The 25,533-nt window shown below is 44.6% G+C and overlaps 2 protein-coding genes across 6 annotated transcripts; one reads left to right on the top strand and one right to left on the bottom strand.

Annotated features, from left to right (window-relative positions):
* Window positions 1-4,670: 4,670 nt before the first annotated feature.
* On the bottom strand, window positions 4,671-17,067 carry anln (anillin actin binding protein). Of its 5 annotated transcripts, none has more exons than XM_011481085.3 (24): window positions 16,846-17,067; window positions 15,328-15,478; window positions 14,843-15,241; window positions 14,108-14,712; window positions 12,075-12,369; window positions 11,791-11,993; window positions 11,617-11,709; window positions 11,403-11,508; window positions 9,481-9,797; window positions 9,203-9,351; window positions 8,986-9,127; window positions 8,631-8,766; window positions 8,117-8,299; window positions 7,905-8,031; window positions 7,777-7,825; window positions 7,633-7,686; window positions 7,509-7,553; window positions 7,294-7,326; window positions 7,193-7,211; window positions 6,328-6,440; window positions 6,139-6,225; window positions 5,945-6,052; window positions 5,501-5,673; window positions 4,671-5,430 (listed from the first exon to the last, which is right to left on the bottom strand). In XM_011481085.3, the coding sequence occupies exons 1-24, from the start codon at window positions 16,861-16,863 to the stop codon at window positions 5,316-5,318; spliced, it is 3,720 nt and encodes a 1,239-aa protein (XP_011479387.1). In that variant the 5' UTR covers window positions 16,864-17,067; the 3' UTR covers window positions 4,671-5,315. The 5 variants fall into 5 exon arrangements, with proteins under 5 accessions (XP_011479387.1, XP_023815771.1, XP_011479388.1 ...); XM_023960003.1 differs by having other exon boundaries at window positions 7,193-7,208; XM_011481086.3 differs by having other exon boundaries at window positions 9,481-9,794.
* Window positions 17,068-18,386: 1,319 nt separating this feature from the next.
* Window positions 18,387-24,607, top strand: kiaa0895 (KIAA0895 ortholog). Its single transcript, XM_004074112.4, has 7 exons — window positions 18,387-18,693; window positions 19,209-19,861; window positions 20,618-20,761; window positions 22,587-22,719; window positions 22,902-23,207; window positions 23,336-23,433; window positions 24,058-24,607. The coding sequence occupies exons 1-7, from the start codon at window positions 18,672-18,674 to the stop codon at window positions 24,214-24,216; spliced, it is 1,515 nt and encodes a 504-aa protein (XP_004074160.1). The 5' UTR covers window positions 18,387-18,671; the 3' UTR covers window positions 24,217-24,607.
* The last annotated feature ends 926 nt before the right edge of the window (window positions 24,608-25,533 follow it).

Below are 25,533 nucleotides of genomic sequence, written 5' to 3'. Positions count from 1 at the left end.
CCAGACTTTGACAATACGTCACGGTGACGTAAATCCCACGTGAACCGAGTGTGAAAATAAATTAAAATGTCTTCTTCTTCTTTTTTTTTTTTAAATTAGTGTTAAAGTGTAATTTCAAAGTGTTTTCACTATAGCTTTGTTATTCTGTATTACTCTGAAGCTGCGCGTGCGCAGATGAAACGCACAGGTGTGTATATATTGTCCCCTTGAACGTGTTATTGAAAAAAAGATGAGGTCATGAAAAGTTGCGTTGCATCTGTTGCGCATGCCCATACATGCATCTGTATCTTTCAAACGCAGAGGTGTTAAAGAGTTCAGTTGCATTTTAACTACCCGGAAAACGCGTCAGAACACTAAAACAGAAACTCTGCAGTCAGAGTACAGTTGCTGCAGGAAAGGGAAAAGTTTAATTTAAAATCCAGGTTCATCTGAACACATCACTGCTGCTTCCATCTGTTTGAGTTTTATTTTGAAGTCCAACTAAAATACTGTAAAACTAAAGGGATTTCTGAGTTTGCATGCATTTAGGTCAACTTTACACAAAATTCTGTCCAATTTTTAATTAATTATATGCTCAAATTTAAGATTTTTTTTTTGGGTTATGAGAGCAGAAGATCTCTGCAGGGCCATGTCTACCTGACAGGGGTTCTGTGCTAACCTCCTCATAAAGGCAGTCTGAATTTCTTTTTATTTTTTACTCTTTTTAACCCTTGTGCTATCCTAGGCACTTTTAACGTTGGGAGTTGGGTCATCTAGACCCACTAGACATTGTGTTGAACCTTTTTTCTTCAATGATTTGTGATCTTCACTGGTGTCCATGGATTACATGAAATCTTTCCACCTTTATCCATCTTTGTCATGGTAGGGAGAACACGTCAATGTAAGGGTGGGGTCATCTAAGATAGCACAAGGGTTACATTCCTGTTTATATATTTTCTCGTCTTTTATTCATTTTTATTTTTTTATTTCCTTGTATCTCCCAGCCTTGAGTTGCTCCAGTTTCACTACAATTCACTATTGTAATGACCGTAAAATGATTCTAAATAGATGGAATCAGATGTCATAAGTGTGGACAAACCTGAATGCGTTGAGACCAGTCAGACAAGATCCACCCCAAAAATCGTAATCTAAACATGTCTGGGAGATCGGATTACTGTTGGCTGCTTTTCCCTGACATGAAACTTCACACCTGCTTCTGCCATTCAACCCCAAATCTACAGAGTTTTTCTACATGCAATTGCTAAGGAATTATCATTGAAGATATATGCTAACCACAAAAAAGGTGCAAAGGTTTCCTCTCCCCATTTCCTGTCATCCAAGTGGTGCCGTTTAACCCTTGTGCTATTCTAGGCACTTTAACATTGGGAGTTGGGTGATCTAGACCCACTAGACCAGGGGTCGGGAACCTAAGGCTCGCGAGCCATATATGGCTCTTTTGATGGTCACATGTGGCTCGCAGACAAATCTTTAATTCAAATTTTTTTTCTTCATTAGACCAGTCCTTCTCGTGCGCGATGCGATGGCAGAGGCGCGCAGTAGTAGCGGTGCTTAGAGAGACAAATCTGCGCCAGCACTAGTATAAGTTTAAAATTGTCTATTAATTCACAGAGTTTGTACCACCCGGAAACCTGTGAATTGCCGTGCCTAAAACTGCGCGCTCCCGTCTCTGAGAAAGAGCGCGCAGTTGCGGGGACGGGATGTGTGAGGAAGAAAGCAGAGGGTGGGGGTGAGGTGTTGTGGGGACAGGCAGCAGGTGAATCGCGCAGGGATTGTAAATAGGTAAAACCCACTGCCTGTCACTCACTGCAGCGTGTGAGTGTGTGTTTGGCTCCAGGTCCGCATGTGAGCAGTCTGTCTCACATCTACAAAACATTCATACCAACCTAAGATCACGTTTAAAGTCTCAACGCCTGCATGAAGCAGAAACTCACCACGTAAACCAGACTAGACCATCAGCAAAACTACCACGAGAAATACTCATCATTTATTAGAAACAGCATAACAATGTTATTAAAAAGAATCCACAGACTTATTGTACTTTAAAAAGGTTGAAATTACATCAAATGCACACATTCACTTGTATTTTAGTTTTAAACATATTGTCGCGGACTGACTTGGATGGCTGTTGGGCCGCGTTAAAAGTTCTGGAGTTCATTGACCGCATCAAGCAGAGAGCTGATTGGCTCTCAGTTCTGTCGCTCAGCCTGTTGTTAGGTAGTTTGGACCAATGGGGTTCAGCTATGGGCCGAATAAGGGAAAGGGGAGGGGCTGCAGCGGGAGCAGGGGAATATAAAGTTGGGAGACGCGCTCTCGTCTCGGCGGGAGAGATTCAGGAGTTGCTGAATTAATTGTTCGGCGTTTGTCGCGGTCTGCAGTAACCCGAATAAAGAACCTTAAAAGAGGTTAAGTCTCCGTGCCTCAGTGTGGGAAAGGGACACTACATTATTGTATGGCTCTTTCGAAATTACATTTCAAAATATGTGGCGTTTATGGCTCTCTTGGCCAAAAAGGTTCCCGACCCCTGCACTAGACAGTGCTCTGAACCTTTTTTTCTTCAATGATTTGTGAACCTCACTGGTGTCCATGGATTACATGAAATCTTTCCACCTTTATCATGGTGGGAATTAGGGTTGGGCCTTGGCGATGTCCCCTAATTTGGCCGTTGACGATGTTTGCTGTCAACCATCGGGATGGACGATGACATCGTGGGGGGGGGGGGGGGTATTTTTACATTTTTCGTTCTTATATAACTGCTATTCGTTATTTTGCTTTTTTCATTTTATTTCCCAACTAATGACTAATCTGCGATGATCCAGTATAAACTGAGGGAAGTGACTTTAACAGAAAAAGTAACAAGCAAGATAGAAAAGAAGTGTAGTCGCTCCCGCACTTAATTAGTGAAGTGGACCGGCGGAGCGCGGACTTAAAGCTTTGTGTTTGATGGGAAGGGGGGGGGGGGGTACATGAGCGGTATGTGTGGGAGATTTAAGACTGCGATCCGTCCTGCAGCTCTAGGGGTACAAGTAACCGAACTCAGAACCGGGTCTAAAAGTGTGTCTGAGCACAGCTCGGATCGTCAGCACACACAGCGGTTTGAGCATCAAAGCAGAAATGTCGCTCAGTCCTTAGAAAACATTCAAACAATCAGGTGGATTTGTGTTTCCAGTTGTGTCCCGACTAAATAAAGGCTGATGTTATTCTTACACGTGTACGTGCAGCGCCACCCAAAGCTAATGTTGTTAGCCCGTGTTAGCATACTGCTAATCCTGGCTCCGTTCAGAAAAAGCACTGACCACACGGATTAAAATTCAAATGATGAGCGAACAGGTGTTTGATAATAACCGTAACATTATTAAAAGCACGTTTAGAAGATCATCTCGTATTTTACCGAGCTGACATGTCAATATATATAGCCGCTCGGTGCTGTTATCGTTTTGTATTGAATTGTTACATCCAATAAAGTTTGGAAAAAAAGCCGCTCGGCGGAAGTTGTATCCCCTTCCGGTTTTCAAACTGCGCATGTGCGAATACTGCGCATGTGCGAATGATTTATTCCGACCGAAATTGTGACCTTAGTGAACGTTTTTATATTCTGAAAACATTTTTCTGGGCCCATGTACACGGTTGGATTCCAATCCGACCATTGATCCCATCAAGATATTTTGTACATGTAACCGCGGCTTATGGTGTCGACGCGCAACGTGGCGGGGGCGTGGCATCACGATGGTGGTCTCTCCATCGGGATGTCAGTCACCCATCACGATGGACGATGATATCGTCCATCGGCACAACCCTAGTGGGAATAACATCAATGTAAGGGTGGGGTCATCTAAGATAGCACAAGGGTTAAGCTGGGGTCCAAGGAAGGAGGCGAACTTTAAATATTTGGACAAAAACACGCCCATGGAAAGACATTGAATCTTTTATCTAAAACCTTTAAAACAGGAGGAACTGTGCCCTTTCTTCATATGACTAAACAAGGATTGGGCAACTAAACATTAGGATTTAAACACTGTCCATATAAACTTGACTGAAAGAATCAAATTTAAAGGGAGTAACTACTAGAGTTACAAGCAAACATTTGTTACTGTCATTGTCAATTTAAAAAGTTATAATAAATAATTTAACATTAAGGAGTAGTTACATTTACCTTTCATGACATTTCGTTACATGTATAAGTTATATCTGGCCCTTTGAGGACAGACACTATGCTGATGTGGCCCTCAGTGAAAATGAGTTGGACTGATGTAGAACATGAGGTCCAAGCCCTGACCTGATAAACTTGTGCAGAATTCATGTGAATTTATTTGAAGTAAATGCTAGTCGGGCAGCTTTGTAGGGTTCTTCGTTGCAGGAGTGGGTTCTGTTTCCTCTGATGCAGCAGAACTCTACAGAAATCAGAGTCTGAATCAGACCCGTAAGACTACACCAACTGCCAACTAGCAGTGGGGTTTTTTAGTGAAAAGTCAGACACTGAACTACATGTTTGCTTGTAATTATCATCTTGGCAGCATTTTAAATTGAAAGGAATCACCAAATGAAGTATTATGATATTTCATTAAATGGATATTTTCCTACACTCATACTCTTTAGTATCAGAACCTTGTGTGACTAAATCTGGTCACAGGACCAGCACAGAGACTCATTAAATAAAACAAATTAAAGGAGACTTAATTTTTTAAGAACTGTATTGATGCTCAACATGGTGAAAAAAACTCAGTTTTTTTTATCATCATAAACCCTGCAGTCTGCTCCAGGACCTGAATTAGACTCAGCACTTGAACCATCAGAGCAGGAGTTTCTCCACAGAACTGTGGTCCGAAAGTCTGCTCATCCTCTGTGCGGTTGCAGGAAACACACAGAAACATGCACAACATGTCAGTAAAACAACTATAAAGACATGAATTAAGCTGCAGCAGGTACAGCGCAGGGTTGGAGAAGCAGAAGCCTCTGCTCGAATCAGACGTTCGTAAGCTGTAACAGCTAAAATATAAAGTAGAAAGTGTTCTTCCTGCTGCTTTAGTCCAGCAGGAGAAAAAAACTTTTAGATTAATTCAACAATAATGAGCCACGTCTCATATTCAAAGAAAACACAATATTAGCCTTGGAATAAAAATGCAGTGTGAAGCACAAGCGTTTGCAAACCAAGCTTCTGTGTAAAAGTGCCAAAGCTCTGCTCCGACAAAATGTCTCATGGCTTTTTTCCCTCCCTTCGGATGCATGGAGCGATTATTCAAAAAGTTAGTTTTTTTTTATGTATTGCACTCAGAAAATGTAGACACTCCGAAACACAGGTGGGGCGGCGGCGGCGGTGGTCACTGCGGCCCGTGACAGGCGTCCGGCTGCCACGTGCGCAGGTCCAGCAGGATGTGGTTGAGCTTCTTCATCCACAGATTCCTCTCCTCCTTGGTGTCGGCACTCAGCCAGTTCCTGCAAACAGACAGCAGGGTGAGGTTTGGAGGCGGCCGCAGGGTGAGGGCCCGCAGCAGCTGCAACTTACGTGGTGACACACAGGGCGTCCGTGCACTGACTGACGAGCGTCTCCTTGTCGCCCTCTCTCTGCGGCCGCACCGTGACCAGCTCAAAGGTGTTGGGCCTGGCGCAGAACTCCCTGTTGGCCGGTTCCACCTTCTTGCTGGTGCAGCTGGTAAGGTTGATGCGGCCAATGGGGTTCTGAAGAGACAAAAAAACGCCCTCAATCATCTCCATCCTTTTTTGATTTGACCTTTCACCTGCTCTTGCTTTTTATGTCCTTATGAGCATGCAGTCTCCTGAGATCTCCTGACCCTATAACACCCCTATCCAACTTCTGTGCTTGGATTTACTGCAGACAGTTCTTTTTTAGCCCCGCCTCCATTTAATCATCCAGTTAAACCGGTTCAGACAGACGTCTCAGAACCCCAGAAAGAGCTGAAGAACATGATGGGAGGGGTTGGCGGCTCACCTTTCTCTTTTCGTCATCCGGGTACGTCCAGTAGGAGATGCAGTACCCCGACAGCACGCACCACCTCCTGTGCCAGGCTCCGAACCCACTCACGTCTTCAAACATGGTCTTTGCAGGGACAGAGCACAAAAGCAGAGATGGTCAGACTCCACCTGAGCCGAGACTGCAGAAGGTTTCGGTGATCGCCGGCTTACCAGAAAGCCCTTTTCCTCCACCTTGGAGCCAACTTCACAGTGCAGTTTCAGGTAGACATGTCCCTCCAGGGGGCACAGGAAGGAAACCTATCAGCAAAAGTACAGTCATGAGAAGCTCCAAGGAATACAGTGTGATCTGAGAACAGCAGAATCAACAGAGTCCAGACCCCTGAAGCACAGCATCCGTACCTTCTCCAAAGGAAACTTGTTTTTACCGATGGAGGACAGGGTGAGCGTGTGTGATCCCACCATGACAAAGTTGCTGGTGCGGACCGCGTTTGGGCCTCCAGGACTCGCCATGACTGCAGACACAAAACGATCCGTTATTCTGGTTCTCAGCAGGTTCCATCTAGAAACCGCTTTTGTTAACTCAAGGAGGAAGTCCCAGCAGTTTAGTCAGACATTCGAACTCTGATCTTCTGAAGTTTCCTCTGCTGGTTTGAAACCTTCCTGCTGCTTCTGGTATGAAAACGATTACCTTCTGCAGATTCTTGTCAACATTTTTCACGTCTCCCCTTTTTTCATGCTCATAAAGACGGGCAAACTTGAAATCCGTCAGAGCTGAGATCTTCAGCGATGGTTCAAACATTGTTCAGAGTTGATAAAACAGCAGATGTTTTGCTTTTTCATTTATCTGCTTTTTTCACCTATTCCATAAATTATACAAAAATTCAAATAGTTACTTACAACCTTTCAAAGCCAATTCATAAAAGAAATACTATTCTTGAGGCTTCATGCAAATGTCAATCTATTAGCCGTTTTTGGTCATCTTTAATTTAAAAACATTGATTGAAGCATTGATCCAGTCATTTTAAGCAGTTCTAGCAGAAATTTTAAAACTTCAACTGATTTTTGGATTATACAAAAACTTGACAGCTTCTGTCATTTTTAGGTTTTTGCATTAATCCCTTTCCGTTTTCTCATACTGGTTAAACTTATTTAAATAATTTTGCTTTAAGCAGATTTAAAGTTTGACCATGTTAACATGCTTCTCTTTATCTAAAATCTTTTAGAGACGTGTGACCCAGAAGCTCAGGCTCATCCGTGCACGTACCTGGGGTGTGCGCGCTCTTCTGTAAGAGAAGGTCAGATGAACAGATTAGCAGATGGAAAGTAGAAACTTTTTAAAGCCGTGAGGAAAACGGAAAAACTCACTGTGATGGCGAGGAACCTCTTTGGAGTGATGGCCTGAGAGAGGAGGGCAGCAAAAGTTAAAGAGGGAAAATATGATTGACAGATACACACACGTGCACAACATGACTCTAGTCTTCATTGTTTTTCCAGGAGTGCACAGACAGATTCCCAGGAGTGACCCGTTTCAAACCAGCACACTGAGCCACCGGTGAGGAGCAGAAACAAACTGTTCGTACCGACAAACACAAACTGTGGGCCTCATGAACCTGCCTCCACATCATCTGGGCGGACACACATGACCAAACTTTCAAAGATGACAACAGAACCTATGCCGGGTCAGAAACAGAACTGCTTAGTCACCTTAGACTTGCTGGGTTTCTTCTTCTTCTCACTGCAGACTTCATGTTTCTGGACCTGCAGGGAGAACCAGAGAATTTTCTGCACAGTCTGACACAAAACCTTTCATCCTTGAGACAAAGATTTTGTCCACAGAGAGCCTCTCACCAAACAGTAGACCTGCAGCTGGATGTGAAAGTCGCTGCTGACGTCAGATCTGAAAGCAGAAGAGTTCATGGTCGGCGGAGGAGCGGTTTGAGCGTGTACAGGTGAAAGGTCAGCGGCCCCACACTTACATGCTGAACTTGGTGGGGAAGGTGAGTGTGTCTCCACTGAGGCCGCGGTGCGTGCTAGCCAGAGGAGTGGCCACAGAGTCTTCTGCCCCAGCACGGATCAGGATGAAGAAGGAGTGTTTTGTGGATTCTGGACCATCAAAACAAGCAAGAAGAACATCATGACGACATGAGCCTCATGAAAGCTCAGGGAACCTTCAGATCCCTTCCCATACCTGGTCTGTTAGCAGTGGAGCAAACAAAGTCGGCCTTCAGGGGGAGCCGCAGCTCCTGCAGGGTGATGGAGCCCTTGGAGGCGGACATGAGGCTCGGTTCTGGAGCTCCAGAAGCTTTCTTCTGTCCTGTTGGGTCTCCTTTGAGACGTTCCAGCTCTGCCTTCAAGGCCTCCCTCTTCTCCGCTAAGAAGCACAATCAGCAAGACAACGTTCAGCTGACAGTCCTGAGCTTTCCTGAAAAACCTCTAGAGCAGACCAACAAGAAGAAGCTGCAGGAATCTGAAGTCCAAACTTTAGTCTGACCTAAATGGTGGACCTTCATAATTTTCATAAGCTAAAAAATAATGTTCCTCCTGAATCATCAGATGAAGGGGGGGCATCAACCAGCTGCTGGATCATCAAGGAACTCAGTTTTTTTCTCTTATATGTAGTTTCTTGGTGACCAGCTCTGAAGACGGTGCAGAAGATCCGTCAGCTGGGTCCATGTAAGCACAGTTGGGTCAGAGGAACTCACTGGCTACCAGGAGCAGCCTCTCAGCTTCGGCCTCCACCTGCGATCCTTTGCCGTGCTCCTCATCGGTGCAGCAGTTTAGGGCCTGGCTGGCCTGGTGGATCACCGTCTGCTGAAGGTTCATCTCACTGGTCAGGATCTACAGAGGACAGGTGAGATAGAGGAGAAACCTCAGTGAAAACATCCACCCAGCTCAGATTTGAACAGGAAGACCTAGTTTGGTTGGAACGGCTTGACCCCGCCCACCAGCATCAGCTTGATCTGCGATTGATCTTTAGCTGCAGCTTCACAGCAGGAAACCTTCAGGTTGTTTTAATAGCAGCTCGAAAAGGTTAACCAGTCGCCTGAGGTGTCAGACCTTCATCTTCTGCCTGATGCTGAAGGCAGTGGACCCTCGAGGCTCGTCAGCTCTCTCAGTAACATCCTCCTTCCTAACGATCACCTGCTTGACATGCGGCCTCTCCGCCTCCTTCACCCTGGTGGACCTGTAGGCGTCAATGCTGATGGAGACAAAAGCGGAGCGTTGAAAAGCCTCCATCTGAAGGAGAGCGTGGACACGAAGCGGCAAATCTCACCTGTAAGGCAGTTTGAGATCTTCGTCTGAAGGGTCGGCGCAGCCAGAGGAGGCCGTCGGTTTGGCGCCTCCTCTCTGGAACTTGCTGGGTTTGGAAAGGTTCTCTGGGGGGTTGTTCTTCACCAGGAAAGAGTTGGCTGGAGTGGACGTCTGCATGCAGAGATGAAGACAATGCTGCGCAGCTGTTCTTTACACACACACACACACACACACACACACACACACACACACACACACACACACACACACACACAGACAGACAGGCAGGCAGGGTCATACCATGACTTTACCCTCCGGACTCTTCACCACAGACGTTACAGTCTCTGTCAGGGGGATGAAGAGGGACATAGAGGAGATATTTAAAGCATCTTCCTCCTCCTCCTCTTCATCTCTGTCGTCACTCTGCTCCAACACCCCATCAAAGAGTTCGTTGATGACTGCAGAGTTGATGGACTGGTCCACGTTCATCTCGGTCTCCTTAATCACCTCCTCTTCCTCCTCTGGAGTTTCATCACTCTTCTTCTCTACAGATTTGCTGACATGTTTCAGGGGGCTGGATGCTGAGGCTGGGGGGCTGACCATCAATGCAGGACCTGCTGTAGACACACCTGTTAGATCAATCATTGTGCTTTCATTGGTCCAAGTCAGTAATTCTAAAAGGCTTTCATACATTAAACACTAGGATCTATTGACAATGATCATCAGTGATGAAAGTCAGGCAAGGAAAAAATCCCTGAACTTTTCTTTGAGCGATATGGCGGGCACAGAGCGAAATTTTGGAAAAATACGTGGTCTTAGATGCATTCTGGTGCATTCTGGCAGCTAGTTATTCACTTCTTTATCAAGAAACTAAGACTAATTGGAGCATCATGATTTGTCATTCAAACCCCTAGTTTGACTCTCCATTAAGGACTTGCTGGTCCTAAAAAAGAATTTGGAAAATTGCTCAAAGTAACACAATCCTACAATCTACGCTTTTCCTTAAAGCTGCAAAACATACAATTGCTAAAATATAGTAACATCAAAGCCCCAAATGGCAAAAAGAACACCAGTAACTATGATATTCTATGAAAATACCTCAGTTATTTATACATTATTTCTGCTTTAGAAATGACTGATGTACAACATCCACTTGCACTGTTTTCTCAAACTATAATTACATCAAAATATGGGATCTGCTTTAAACTATAATTCTATAACATAATACATCAATTCTTTAACACCAATACTAAGTAATCTGGGAAATATCAAAACAAACATACAAACTAAACTAAACATTGTAAACATTATTTTTTAAGGGAGTGCGGGTCCAAACCATCAAATACTTATAATTAATGTTAACTATACTGAACTAAATCATGGTAATTAGGAAATGCAAATAAATTAGATAGAGAAATGTATTCAAAATAAAAACTGAAACTCAAAACTAAAATTGAAATTATTTCAAAATGTGGTTTTGAGATTATTTTACACAAAAAAGTATTTGACCTACACTACCTTAAAAATCTTTTTTTTTTTTCCAGCCAAGACCACTTCAATTTGTTTTTTATCGTCTTCTCACAACTGAGGTCGTGACCACGCTCAATAATGACGATGCCTGCCATTATTTTAACACAAATTTGATCGCAAACTCTTCAGATGTGTTTGTGAAAGTTTAGCGTGGGTCAGCCAGTTTTGGTCTCTAGGGAAGCAAGTCACGCTGACCACGTGGTGCAGACAGAGCCAATCAGACCCGTCGACGCATCCGAAAGCAACTAAAACGTCCCGTCATTGGTCAATTAGGCCGGGAAGACGAAAGATGGCCACGACCATAGAGGAAGCGATCTGCGGAGAAATATAGAAAATAAAGCTAAAATTAGCTGATTTCAGACCATTTTCTAATCCGGAAAGCGATTTGTCCGTAGAGATCAGGTCTTTATTTCCCGGAAAGTACGTTCGGTTTGCTCAAAAACCCGGATTTCCGGGAATTCCCGGAAGACTTTCATCACTGGATCATGGCGGCTGGCTCTCTCAGCCTCAACGACCATCAGCTGACAATCGCACATCACATCAGGATCTTTTTTCTGATCAATTAAAGTGATAATAAAAAACATAATCCCCTCCTAGAGTCTCAAGAACCCAACAGTATCTAAGGTTACTTTTGGAAATCCCGCTCAAACACCTGGATTGACCAGTAAAGCTGCCTCAGGGTGATAAAGTACCTGGAGAGATGCGCAGTGGGGATTGTTGCTCCTCATTGGTCAGGCCTCTGGGTTCATCCTGAGGCTGCACTGCAGTGGCGTCACTCTCCAAACGCTGATCTGGCTCCTGAAGAGCAGAGTTCTGTCAGCAAGCTAAACCTACATGCAAACTGGACTTTACTGCTGGCTGACGCTCAGCTGGTCCGTTCTAGCTCTGAGAAGGTCCACCACCAACCTTGATGGATGTCTCGGTTTCTTTTTCACTCTTGCAAATGCTGTTCCCCTTCTGGAAGCGACTGCGAATCTGAGCCAGCTCAGACTCTCTCTCCTGAAAGCACAGACCATCACTTTCATACATGAGCTCAGATCAGATTTTTCAACCTTTTGTCAGGCTCTGCCGCAAACCCACCAGTTTCTGCCGCATGGTGAGGTCGGCCGTAGCTGTGCTAGCGCTCTGAGCAGCCATGAGTTTCTCCTGGAGCAGTCTGGTGTTTGGTGAGGTTGATGGCGGTCCAGCAGGAGCCCGGGGCTGAAGTGGAACTCTGGCTGGAGTGGTCTGAAGCACACGCTCCTGGCATTTTTCGCCAAAGCGCTCCAGGAAAGACTTCACACCTTTGAGCATCAAAAGACAGGAATTCAGCTTATCCTTCCACAACAAGACACCTGAACGCTCACGGAGCTGCTTTCACTCACCAGGAGTTCCAGCAGGAACCTTCTTCTGCTGTGCTGTTGAGCTAGAAAAAGAGGGTTTGTCGTGAAGCTCAGGCTTTTGGGGAGTGTAGGTGTTGAGACCTCTGGAGGGGCTCTGTGGTACTGATGCTGAGGAGGAACAGCCATTTTGTGTGGTTGATGTGGAGGCTGCTCCCTGGTTAGAGCTCTTCAGAGGACTTTGTGCCGACTGAAGTGCAGGTTTTGGTGGAGGGAAGTCTGCCTTCTGAAGATTTGGAGGAACCATTTGACTGGACTTGACTGGAGACTGAACAACCCCCTGAAATGACAAATAGCTCTTTGTTGTCTTGAGAACATCCAAAAACTCCATACAGTGCATTTCTAAGGCTGCGTTCACAATGCAGCTCTAATTGAACAATCACAAGAATTTGGAGGAATCCCCCCCCCCCCCCCCCCTCACTTAAACCTGACTTGAGGTGACATGCCTGCACTGAGCTGCACATGCTCAGAATAATGCACACAATTTTCCAAGATGGAAGCAAGAGAATTTTCAAATTGAAAAGGGTTAAGAACAACCCCAACCTATGAGCACATTTCAGGAGAATTTTAAAAAGTTCAATTTGAGCCTCACTTGCTTTCATCATCTGAAAAAGGTTAGTTCACAAAAAAAATCATCAGATTTGTGTCACAATAGCCTGCAGTGTGAATGCAGTCCAACATATGGAATGACACCAAGCAGATTTTCTCAAAGAGAAAGTGTACGGTTTGGATCTCCCTCTTGTCTTTAGAGCTGAAACTTAGAATATCAGACATGCCCTTGTAGTGCTGTAAAACATTTTCTTCCTTCCATGACCCTGCGGCTAAATAAAGATCAATAGAACGCAGAGCGGGATTGTCGGGAAAAATCTGTAATCATCAGAAAAGCTGGTGTCGTACTTGCGCAGACACCCCCAAGTGGCAAATGTGAAAAATAAACTTCCTGGTTGAATCAACGGCAACATGAAAATAAAAATAAATAAATAAACATTAAAAAAACAGCTGCTACCCTTTTTTTTTTAAAAGAAGACACAAATATAAGTGTATACAGTTGAAAGACGTGGGGCCCAAATCGATCCCACACATGGATTCCCGAAGAGCATGCACCAAAACCTACAAAGACAACAAAAATCACCATCTGAAAGATGGGAATACAACCAGAAGAGAACAGCAGCTATTAAATGCAGTGATCTGCTGTATGAAAGGCAGCATTTACATCGAAGAGAACTGTGCTTCTGTGAGTCCACGTGACTTCATGGTCCCCAACCTCTTTTAAGGGGGTCGTCTTTAAGAGGTTTGTTTATTTGAAACCTTGCTTCATTTACCAACCAGAATTTTCTATATAGTTTAATCTAAAAATGTTGATTCAACCCTGTACCAACAGGGTTCTTGGTTCCAGAGTCCTTTCCCTCAGGGTCGCACCGCTGCAGTGAAAACATCTGTCTGAATAGTCTTTTACCAACAAGCCAACAGACTTAAATTGGGACAGAACTGGAACAATTCATCATGTGGAAAAGATGCTTCACTTTATGTTCAAATCAAAGTCTTTTTTGGAGTTTAAATAACAGCATTGGCTTCACTACCGATGCCACCATGGAGGAATGGTTCAAATCTGTTTATTAAAAGGTTTGTTGTGTTTAAACGGAAATTGGGGAGTAGTACTCTTTGTGTGCTGACGTTTGAAAAGTGGCCTCTTACTTGGTATTGTACACTCATGTGGATGTTTTTCCCCAATTACCTTTCAGATAAATAACCACTAGCTGTCCTCCATTGTCCTTATGTCTTAGTGGGAAAGCTTTAGTTTTTACAGTTTTGTTTTAAGTGAAGCTGCAGCTTTAACAGTTGAGAAGAACCCCTGGATAATGAGACTCTAGGAAGTTTGGATTCACTCAGACTTCCATTCAAAACGGTTCACTTCTCTGGGTTATGGCAATAGCAAGATCCCTGCCTCATACACAGTTTATTTTCCTCAGTTCAGACAAAATGTTTCATTTTTAGCTTGGTATAAATTGAACTACTACCTGCTTGAAGATGGACTTCTCTGTGAGGTTCCCAACAGGGGTTGGTTTGCTGAGGTAAACGGCAGCGGTTGGTTTGCTGGGGCTCCCGGCAGCGGTTGGTTTGCTGGGGTTCCCGGCAGCGGTTGGTTTGCTGGGGCTCCCGGCAGCGGTTGGTTTGCTGGGGTACACGGCAGCGTCTGGTTTGCTGGGGTTCCCGGCAGCGTCTGGTTTGCTGGGGTTCCCGGCAGCGTTTGGTTTGCTGGGGTACACGGCAGCGTTTGGTTTGCTGGGGTTCCCGGCAGCGTCTGGTTTGCTGGGGTTCCCGGCAGCGTTTGGTTTGCTGGGGTTCCCGGCAGCGTTTGGTTTGCTGGGGTTCCCGGCAGCGTTTGGTTTGCTGGGGTTCCCGGCAGCGTTTGGTTTGCTGGGGTTCACTGCAGCAGGCTTTTCTCTGGGGATGTTGACGTGGCTCAGATCATCTTCCCAGGATCCGATGGTGGCCGCCAGGTTGGCCAACCTGCCCCTCCGCCCCACAGCCATTTCAGAGGAGGAGGCTGGAGCAGCAGGCGAAGACACTTCAGCATCCCTCTTCAACAGCAAGACAGGCGTGCAGTCTTCCTGTGCAATACCTATAAATGTAGTGGTCTGAGTAACAGTACTAAGACATTTAGAAAAATTGACTATCCTATCAAAACACCAAGATTGGAGAAATAAAAAGGAGGTTTGAGGGATTTCAGCAAAATCTGAGAGCATCCTCACCATCCCAACACTTCCTCTGCTCCGCCAGCTTCTGCAGTCGGGATTTCATGCCTCCACTGGGAGCTGCAGCTTCCTCCATTCTTTGTTGAACTGAAACTGTAGCCTCCATCTCAGCATCTCTGCTTAAAAGTTCAGGACCAGGAGGAGCAACCATCTTCTCTGACTCTGGCTTCCCCAGAGGCTCAGACTGGACAGCAGGGCGAGCGGCAGCCTTCTCCAGGGAATACCGAACCCCAGCAGGACCTAATGGGGGTTTCTTGTCTGTGGGAGGATCTGGGAGCTCAGGAGCTCCAGCTCGTGGAACCACAGGCTCTCGATTCTCCTCATTAGCTGAAGGTTGAGCATTTTCTTCAGAGTACCTTCGCTTTGAAGGGGAGGGCTTGGAAAAAGCCTGCACCACTAGAAGGTAAAAGATGGAAAATATGAGCAAACAGGCAACAGCCTGTTTGCTCATATTTGATGCTTCTTCCAAAAAACATTCATACCTTTTTCAGGAACGGCGTCGCTGATGATGCTGTTCGTGTCCGTCAGAGGCTCCCTAGGCCTTTTGACCATCTGTCTGCTGGCAGCAGTTGGCCTCTCTGCCAGTTTTTTCTGCAGGTTCTCCCTGCGAGCTCGAGTTCGCTCCAGCAGTTTCTGTTTGGCAGATCATCATTCATAAGCTTATAGTGAGAAAATCTGTTCCTGTCATCCTAACTGCAGTAAAGATCCACAGACCAGAACCATAAGAAGATCTGTGTAGGAGGAGCAGTGACAGGACAAGAGAGCGTTTCATGACAAATACTGGCTAAAAAAACATATAAATCTGAATTTAATCCTTAAAAAGGTTTTTAATTGCTGCCATTGATGCCTATATGGCTGCCGGTTAGAAACCACAGATCATAACAAAGCCCTGTTTTTATTAACAACACCACCAAACACAGTTGGAGGACACGCTGTAAAAATACAGGATTCTCCCTAAACGTCTGATTTCCTTATCGCGAAGGAGGGTCTGAGGGCAGGGATGCCCAGTTTAGTTTAGTCTGTTTAGTTAAAGTTTACTATTCTCCTATTGAATTCTATGCATTTATGATCCTTTTGATTGTATGTTCACTTTACAATTACCGGTACGAAGCCCATTGAGACGACTGTTGTGAATTTGGGCTAATCAACTAAAACTGAGCTGAATTAAAACTATCTGATTATAAACATCCTCATTCATAAAAAAGAAGAAAAAGCTGATGCAGAGTTTTGACCAGAAAGAAATTAATTGTTTTAAATGTTAGGAGGAAAATGAATGATTGTGTTTTTTGATTATTCAGACTTCTAAATTGCCCGTAAAGTCATCAAATCGGATTATTACAGCTATAACCAATGATGAGAACTATGAAGCCCTGTAAATAAATATGCTCAACTGAGGAAGCAGTTATGTGAACAGACTAACTGTCACTGCATACAGAGGAGATGCTGTTGGTTTTTTTTTCTCTCCTTCTCCTCCCCACCAGCCTGCCACAGTCTGATTGACTGTGCAAGCTCCAACACATTCCTCCTTCTGAGAGCCAACCCCCCCACCACCACAGCACAGTTCCTCTAACTTAAGCGGGGTGGAAAAGCTGACTTCACCCGCAGCAGCATTCTTCAGGAATGAGCCGCGCCTAACTAAGGTTTGAAATGCCAAAGTCTCTAGGCCAGTTCCACGAGAGCTGAGACAGTCCTCCTCCACGCTGTGCTGTAATTTCACACTGCTCCATCCATATATGTACTTCCATTGAATCCACATTTATCTGACAATTTTAGATAACAGGCAGTAGTTAATAAAGGAACTGACCTGGGAGACTAACCAACCACGACTATGTATGTCAGCCATTTTTCCCGAATCTGCTTTCTTATTTAGAAACGAACATTTCCCCATGTTAATTTGACATAAGCGGGGAATATTATCTTAAAAAATGGAAAGGGAGGGCAGAAAACTACTTAGCATAATGTTGAGTTACGAAGATAAGTAGGTTGCTAGCTTAACTCACCTCGGTAAACGGGTCCATTTTTGGCAGTTAAACCCACTTGATACGATGTTTTTTTTTTCTTTCAAACTAAGTATTTTTCAGTAGAAATCTTGTGCAGAAGCACTCTGCCTGCGAGGAGGACTATGACCACGTTCCCAAGCGTCTCTCTTCCCTGTTGCTCTTCTGCTCAAAACGACGTCTGTTAAAATTTGAATTTCAGCGCTGCAGTCACTGCGCAGGCGCCGACTGTTGAGGCGCGCTTCAAGACCAATCACAGCGCCGATCTAAGGAGAACCGGTTAATCAGCCAATCACTGGTGAGGTAAACATAAAAAAGAAGATAAAACGAAGAATGAAAGCTGTCACAACCAAACGCCAGAGACTTCCAGCTCATTGGAGGGGGAGTTATAGGTCCAGTTACAAAAATAAAATATGTAATTGCATTGACAAATTCCCCGCAACAAACAATCAGTCCAGTTGCTCTGGCAAAAAACAAAACAAACCTAGTACCCTACAATAACATAACCAGCATGACTGAGAATCCTCACACATACAATGTTGTATATTATTCTTTTTGTTTAAAAAAATTGTCTTGATTGAAAATTTTTGTTAAAATTATATCTTGTGGAAGTACCATCTCATCAGTCCTGTGCTAAGGTCTCTGGACTGGCTCCCTGTAGCTCAAAGAATAGACTTTAAAGCAGCTCTGCTTGTTTACAAGTCTCTTCATGGCCTTGCACCAAAGTACATCTCTGACATGTTAGTGCCATATGAACCTTCTAGGAATCTGTGGACCTCAGGAACCGGCTTCCTGCAGGTGCCCGAGTCAGGACCAAACAGGGGGAATCAGCATCTCAATCTTACGTAGCTAAAAGCTGGAACAGTCTCCCTGAGGTTGTTAGACCTCGACTGTGTTAAGGTTCAAATCTATACTCAAAACATTCCTGTTTAGCCGTGTATATAATTGAAGGGTCCATATCGACACCCCTTTTCATATTCTCTTCTCTTTCCTTTCTTTTAAATTACATTTTATAATGATTGTGTATGTTTTTAGTCTTTGCACTGTTATTTATTGTTATTTTAATGCATTTTCCTGTTCTGGGAAGCACTTTGAATTGCTTTGTGTACAAATTGTGCTATACAAATAAACTTGCCTTGCCTCTGTTGAGAAGAATAGTTTTGGAAAAGTAATCATAAAAAGTTCATTTGTTTATTTAAACATTCATATATATTTAAATGACATGCTGTAAATAAAAACCTGGCCTCAAAAAAGCACAAAAGAAATTAGAATTATAAACGATATAAAATGCTTCCAGATGGGCCACGCCCACCGAGGAGCTGGCCTATCAGGGTTTCTCAATGGATCACCATGGATTTAATTAATCTGTCTCACATTGACCTGATCCTTCAAAGGGTAATGCAACCACAAGGGGGCACAATTTAGTTTCTCAAAGTAGGGACTTTATCGTAGAGATTTTGACAGGGAAAAGTAAAGAGTTGGCCGACAATGGCTTTTTTTTATTATTTACTTTAAAAAGTATAAACATAAAAAAAGGCGATGCAAAAAGGCAAACAGTGAATAGAAATTCCATAAATGTATCGAGCTTCATAATGAACTTCATTTCCCATGAGCCTCCTCAGGATCATCGCGTTCTGCCGTTGCTTATGGAAACAGCGGCAGGTTAGAGCCAGAGCTGCAGAGGCGGCTCGGTTGAGCTCCATCGGACGTTCAGGAGCCTCCATCGTTGTTTGTTTGGGTTGGGGGAGATAACGAGCCCGTCCAAAGGCTGAGGAGAGGACACTGAAGTGAAGCAGTTATCAGAAACAGAGTAAAGTCTGATTATATGAATGTCCAACCTGCACCGACCAGGTGAGGAAAAGGCTAGATTTTGCTATGTGACGACAGGTTGCGTTGATATTTTTCACTGCATGTTTGAAAATGTTCAAAACGAGCACAAACTAAACCTACAGCTGATAGTGTTAAGGCACCACCACAGATAAGCGTTCAGTCATTTCTGCAAGACCTCTTTAGACATAACAACTGAGGCAGAACTAAACCAGCAGGCATGACTGAGCCGCCCCCGCCCGTCCTGAACATCACACTAACTTGTAGCTAGTCCAGACAAGATCTTGATACTAAATCACAACCAATTAGGAGCAGTTAGGTCAGATGAGAGCATGAGTCATCTGAAAAGTTTATTATTATTGCTGAGCTACAGTAAAAAATGTGACATCAGCCCTTTTTGCAGCATCAGAGCAGGTCTAACTTTGTCCCTATAAGAGGATTAGTCTGTCTAGTAGGCTGTAAAAATCCTGCACGTGAGCAGGAATCCAAAGGGAGAACATGTCAGATTTCCTTTCTGTTATCTGTTTTTCCTCCTCCAGAGAGACTCCACCGCCCCCAAGCAGACATGTCCAACCAGAGCATCCTCAATGCTGAGAAGGCAGTGAGTCCTAGCCAAGTGGTCCTTGAGAAAATGTCTTCCTCTGTCCTCAAATGCCTTCTCAGCACCAGCTCCAACAGCTGCAACCTCTTTCAAGCCGAGGAGCAGGAGAAGGATCAGGAGCAGCAGTCCCAGTTCCAGGAGCAGAAGACATCTGGAGCGTGCAGGAGGAACCGTCTTGCCATGACTCCGAAGAAGCCACGAGTTCCAAGTGTTGTAAGAAGCTCAGCACAGACTAACATCATGCCCTCACGCAGCAGTTCTGGTCTCCTCAAGCCAACTCAGAACATGGGAGTCGTGGGCAGAGCTGTGGGTTTGAACCCCCCTGCAGCTCCAAAGCTGAGAAGAACACTCATCTATAATTTGAATCGTGCAGAACTCCCAACTTTGCAAAAAGCAAGGCTCACTCGGGAGGCAGAAAATGGCAGAAAGTTGTGCATTTTTGCTGCCCTGAAGCCATCCAACGTTCAGAAGGAGAAGCAGAGGTTCTTCAAATCCACCTTTAGCTGCAACCCTCAGTTTGAGTACAGCAGTCCTGTTCCTGCACTCATCCTGGAGCGCCACAGCGTTGCCTCAGATCGCTTCCTGACACAGGTGAGTGAGGCCATGTCTTAAAAGTCCTACTCCAATCATCTTTTGATCTATTATAAAAGCACCCCCAGTGGTCTTTTATGCCGTCACTACTACAAGCTTTTTCATATGGCGTTTCTTTTCATCTGCTCCTGATTCCCAACGATTTGAATAAAGAAATACTCAGAAATGCCATTTTTAGCTCAATCTCTTCTTTATAAGTCCTCCATCATGAGAAATGTGCCTCAAGAACATGTTAAAGACACCAAAAATACAATTTTCATAGTAGTAAGTCTTTAATTATCATGCAGGTGAAATGCTTATGTGTGGGTCACACCTTTCTGACATGAACTGGTCATTTGTTACCTGAACCAAGACATGAAAAACATCATATAGGTGGTTTGTCTGAAAATGTATTAAACTAAATCACCAATGGGTTCACATTCCTTTCCTTCTAAGTGGAACAGAACTTGGTGCATTTTTCTGCAAAGCCACAGTCAATCCCCTTCTAATAGGCATATTATGATTTTAAACAGTGTTTTGTGAAGTCCAGTTGTGTGAAGGTCAGAGATGCTCGCCTTTTGTAACTCCACGTCAAGTCTTAAAGATTATAGTTAACACAAAGTTGAGAAATCTTTTAAATAAACTACTTTCAGCAGCCTTTTTTTTACACAAAAAAAGTGTTTCTGCATAAACTGAGCTGATGTAACTTAATCAGACATCCGCTGAACATGTGAGCATGGATTGGGTTTGAACGTTTTGGAAACGTATCTTCTGCAGGCAGTGCACATCATGGAGCTGGCCTTGAAGCGCTACGGCAGCTACGAGAGGTTTGAGCAGGTGACCGGGGGCAGCCTCCTCTCCAAGAGCCGCATCTATCACAACGTCAAGAAGTACATGGAGACGGAGGGCTGTGTGGGGGAGGTAAGAGGATGAGGTCGTGATTCCTTCCTCTAATACTGTACTTTACGATTTATCCCAGCCACTTTGTAACTCATCAAAGTCGCTTAGAGGCTCGGACGGGGGTTGTCGGATGAAGCTCGGAAAGAGAAGTCGGGTCATTCAAACTTCCGCTGCTTCAGGAGAGTCAAGTTTCAGTACATTCATGTCACCTTTTCTGTGTTAATAGAGCATGACCCATGCTGTGCACGCACCTGACCTCACAGCACAGAAAATAGTGGGGTGTGTGTGTGTAGCAGACAGTGTGTGTGCATGTGTTCTTTGTTTATGTCTTTAGAGCAGTAGAACCTTGCTATAAACCAAACTAAACCTGAAGTTTCATTTTTTTTAACTCCAAAAATTGACCTCCTGTTTGGTGCCTAAGCCTTTAATCCAGGGGTCGGGAACCTTTTTGGCCAAGAGAGCCATAAACGCCACATATTTTGAAATGTAATTTCGAAAGAGCCATACAATAATGTAGTGTCCCTTTCCCACACTGAGGCACGGAGACTTAACCTCTTTTAAGGTTCTTTATTCGGGTTACTGCAGACCGCGACAAACGCCGAACAATTAATTCAGCAACTCCTGAATCTCTCCCGCCGAGACGAGAGCGCGTCTCCCAACTTTATATTCCCCTGCTCCCGCTGCAGCCCCTCCCCTTTCCCTTATTCGGCCCATAGCTGAACCCCATTGGTCCAAACTACCTAACAACAGGCTGAGCGACAGAACTGAGAGCCAATCAGCTCTCTGCTTGATGCGGTCAATGAACTCCAGAACTTTTAACGCGGCCCAACAGCCATCCAAGTCAGTCCGCGACAATATGTTTAAAACTAAAATACAAGTGAATGTGTGCATTTGATGTAATTTCAACCTTTTTAAAGTACAATAAGTCTGTGGATTCTTTTTAATAACATTGTTATGCTGTTTCTAATAAATGATGAGTATTTCTCGTGGTAGTTTTGCTGATGGTCTAGTCTGGTTTACGTGGTGAGTTTCTGCTTCATGCAGGCGTTGAGACTTTAAACGTGATCTTAGGTTGGTATGAATGTTTTGTAGATGTGAGACAGACTGCTCACATGCGGACCTGGAGCCAAACACACACTCACACGCTGCAGTGAGTGACAGGCAGTGGGTTTTACCTATTTACAATCCCTGCGCGATTCACCTGCTGCCTGTCCCCACAACACCTCACCCCCACCCTCTGCTTTCTTCCTCACACATCCCGTCCCCGCAACTGCGCGCTCTTTCTCAGAGACGGGAGCGCGCAGTTTTAGGCACGGCAATTCACAGGTTTCCGGGTGGTACAAACTCTGTGAATTAATAGACAATTTTAAACTTATACTAGTGCTGGCGCAGATTTGTCTCTCTAAGCACCGCTACTACTGCGCGCCTCTGCCATCGCATCGCGCACGAGAAGGACTGGTCTAATGAAGAAAAAAAATTTGAATTAAAGATTTGTCTGCGAGCCACATGTGACCATCAAAAGAGCCATATATGGCTCGCGAGCCTTAGGTTCCCGACCCCTGCTTTAATCTGACCTAAAAATGATGTATTTCAAGAAAGAAGAATATCTGCCTGCACAAAAAAACCCAGAGCAGCCTATCCTTCAGAAACCCTGAAAACTGTTGATTTCAGAAAAAACAGAAGAAACTAGGCTGACTTAGACGTTAGCATCGAACTGTATTTACTGTAGAACATTTCAGACTGAAGGATTTTTACTGCAAAATGTTCACTTTCAGAGCTAGTCTTTTCACACACACACGAGCCGCAGTCCACTCTACAGTTACTCTGGTTCTCGTCCTGTTGGCAGATCGTCGTCCAGCTGTCGGATGACCTGCTGTCTCGTGCCTCGATGACCGTGGTCAACAGCAGGCACACTCTCAACATTAATGTCTCCAGTGCACGAGAGCACTGGCTGGAGGGCATACTGAGACACGAGATTGGTGTGTATGAAAGCTTTTACTATAAACCCCTCAGCCCTCTGTGTGAGCTTCCTCTGGGCCTGCAGCTAAACAGCAATCAGATGATTTGTTCCACAATTTATAAACAATGCAGCTCATCGAAATAATTGAAATGTATTAAGGAAAGTACAGCTGCAAGACTAATTCTGGTCTCCTTCTGTCAGGAACTCATTACTTACGAAGTCTTAACAACTGCCAGCAGCCATGGAGCAGCAGCTCAGGGAGGAAGAAGCTTAACCTGAGACCTCTGAACCCAACGGAGGAGGGCCTGGCTAGCATCCACAGTGTCCTCTTCAGGAGAGACCCCACCCTGTGGCGCGCCGCCATGCTCTATTACACCGTCTACCAGGCCAGCCACATGTCCTTCTGTCAGCTCTTTCAGGACCTGGGGCGCTTCGTTGAAAACCCCAGCACCCGCTGGGACTACTGTGTCCGAGCCAAGAGAGGCCAGACCGACACGGCACAGCCAGGTCACCATCCCACACACATAATAAGGACATAAGACTGAAGTCAAGAGACTGACTGAAGACATTAGGCCAAATGAAGAGTCTGTAGTAACATGAAATCAGCTGTCACTCAATGTCTTTTCACCTTGAAGGATGCTTCAGCAAAGACCAAGTGTACCTGGATGGTGTTCTAAGGATTCTGAGGTACAGAGACGACATTAACTTCCCTCTGCTGATGGCTCTTGGAAAGGTGAAGCATCTTTTACTCGTTATTTCTAAGCACATTTTTTGTTTTTAACTGCTGTTTTTAAAAACGGATGAAGCAAACAGATTTTTTGTCCAATTTATAAGCCTTGTCGGCTTCCCGATGGTGCGGTGGGTTAGCGCTCTTGCCAGGCAGCAAGAGGGCCCTGGTTCAACAAACAGGAGTGAATGTGTGAAGTTTGTATGTTCTCCCCATGGACTCCAGCTTCCTTCCACTACCCAAAAACATGCTACATAGATTCATTGGTTACTCTAAATTGTCTGAATGCGAGTGTGTATGGGTATGTCATTGTGGCCCTGCGTCAGACTGGCGACCGGTCCAGGGTGTACCCTGCCTTTGCCCACGAGTGGCCGGGATAGGCTCCGGCAGATCCAGTGCAAGAACTTCTTACATTAGCCATCATCTGTGTTATCGTCAAGGCTCAATATGCCCCCCACACACCCCTCTCTTCTGCAGTTTCTTCCATAGAACAGCTTCAGAACAACATTATTTCTGATATTCATTCAGCTTAAGATGAGGATGCAGGTTTTCATGACAAAGAATGGTTGCTTCATGCACTCCACCATGCAGTTCTTAAATGTCACCCCTCTGTCCTCCTGCGGGTTCTAGGTATCATTTGAAGATGTGGATCGTCTGAGAGTCTTGGCTCAGATGGACAACAGCCGCATCCCCCACTTCATGCAGGACCAGGTGAAATACGCAGAGCAGCTGACCAAAATTATGACTGTCAATCAGCTGACCGACGAGGAGTTGAAAGCCATCATATGAGGTCGGCCTGTCCTCCCACTCTGTCCTGAAAGAGGCTGTCCCCTGCAGCTGTGCTCTGTATGCTTCAGACTGCCTCCACCTGCATCAGGAATATGAGATCTACCTCTTCATAAAAGTGAATCCCAGTCCAGTCTTTTCCTCTTAGAATAAGTCAAAAGAAAGTCACCTTTGTGTTTAAGGACATATGAAGTTAGGTTCTGTGCCAAAACAGCAGTAGTGTGTCTGCATAAAAAACGATTATCAAAATGTTGCAAGTGGTGCCAAACTGTTTAATTGTTGTTTACATAGTTTGATTTCAGTGGAGGTTTCAGGGCCTTTTTTTAACCTGTGTGATTGTTTTTGAAGCCACTGTGTTCCTTAAATATTAAACCTGTTTGTACTTGTTCTTTTATTTGTGACTTGCCAAGTTCTTTCATGAATAATTTTTAGCACTTTCCCTTTTTCCAGGTTCATAAGTGTTTGAGCTTGTTTTTCCCAACTTTTCTTCACCACGAGTTAGATTTGGAGCCAATGCAAACATTTTCCTCTTGAATTCTTACAAATGGTCAGTAGAGGGCAGCTGTTTCTGAACGACTTATTTCCTTGAGCTGGGAAAGGAAAAGGTTTCCAGTTGGTTTCTAACCTCAGAAGTTGTACAGACAAAGTGGATCTGCTCAGGGTACCACTGGTTTAGAGAGACGCAGCAGATGGAGGAACTGCATCATCAGGTCACCAAGATGCTGTTACACTTGCCAATGTTGGTCAGAATATTCCAACATGATGGATGTTCTCCTGCTGCAGGTTCTGCTTCAACATCAGATGGTTCAGCTGCTCATAAGCCTCATGTTCGTAACCCTTGTGCTATCGGCACTTTAACATTGGGAGTTGGGTCATCTAGACCCACTACAGTTCTCTGAACCTTTTTCTTCAATGATTTGTGATCTTCACTGGTGTCCATGGATTACATGAAATCTTTCCACCTTTATCATGGTAGGGAGAACACGTCAATGTAAGGGTGGGGTCCTCTAAGATAGCACAAGGGTTAAGACAAACAAACCTGGTGTTTGTACTACCTGGCACTGTGTCTGTCTCTTTATTTTTTATATCACTCAACACTTTTGAGTAAAGATGTCCCTAAAAACTTCTCATAGAGAAGATGTTTTTTGTTGTTTTGAGCGTTTTACCAAAGCTATTGCCATTTTTAGTTCCTGGGACCAGGACTGAGAAGTTCACTTCTATGAATTTTTTCACTCCAAACGTGCAGCTCAAGCCTTTGAGTCCACCCCTTCTCATCAAAGGTGTGAAGGAAGCCCAGTACAGTAACTGATATTTAAAAAA

Source organism: Oryzias latipes, chromosome 11 (assembly GCF_002234675.1).
Source record: "Oryzias latipes chromosome 11, ASM223467v1".
NCBI lineage: Eukaryota > Metazoa > Chordata > Actinopteri > Beloniformes > Adrianichthyidae > Oryzias > Oryzias latipes.
Note: the sequence above shows the minus strand (reverse complement) of the source record. Positions and strands in the feature narration are given on the sequence as shown.

Bases quoted from the DNA above. Each gene is read 5' to 3' on its own strand.
- kiaa0895 (XM_004074112.4), top strand. From the start codon at position 18,672: ATGTCCAACCTGCACCGACCAG. The intron at 22,720-22,901 runs GTGTGTATGAAA...TCCTTCTGTCAG, and splicing joins CATACTGAGACACGAGATTG to GAACTCATTACTTACGAAGT. The intron at 23,434-24,057 runs GTGAAGCATCTT...TGCGGGTTCTAG, and splicing joins TGCTGATGGCTCTTGGAAAG to GTATCATTTGAAGATGTGGA.
- anln (XM_011481085.3), bottom strand. The intron at 11,710-11,790 runs GTGGGTTTGCGG...CTGTGCTTTCAG, and splicing joins TCACCATGCGGCAGAAACTG to GAGAGAGAGTCTGAGCTGGC. The intron at 7,826-7,904 runs GTAAGTGTGGGG...TTCTGCTTTCAG, and splicing joins TTCCCCACCAAGTTCAGCAT to ATCTGACGTCAGCAGCGACT.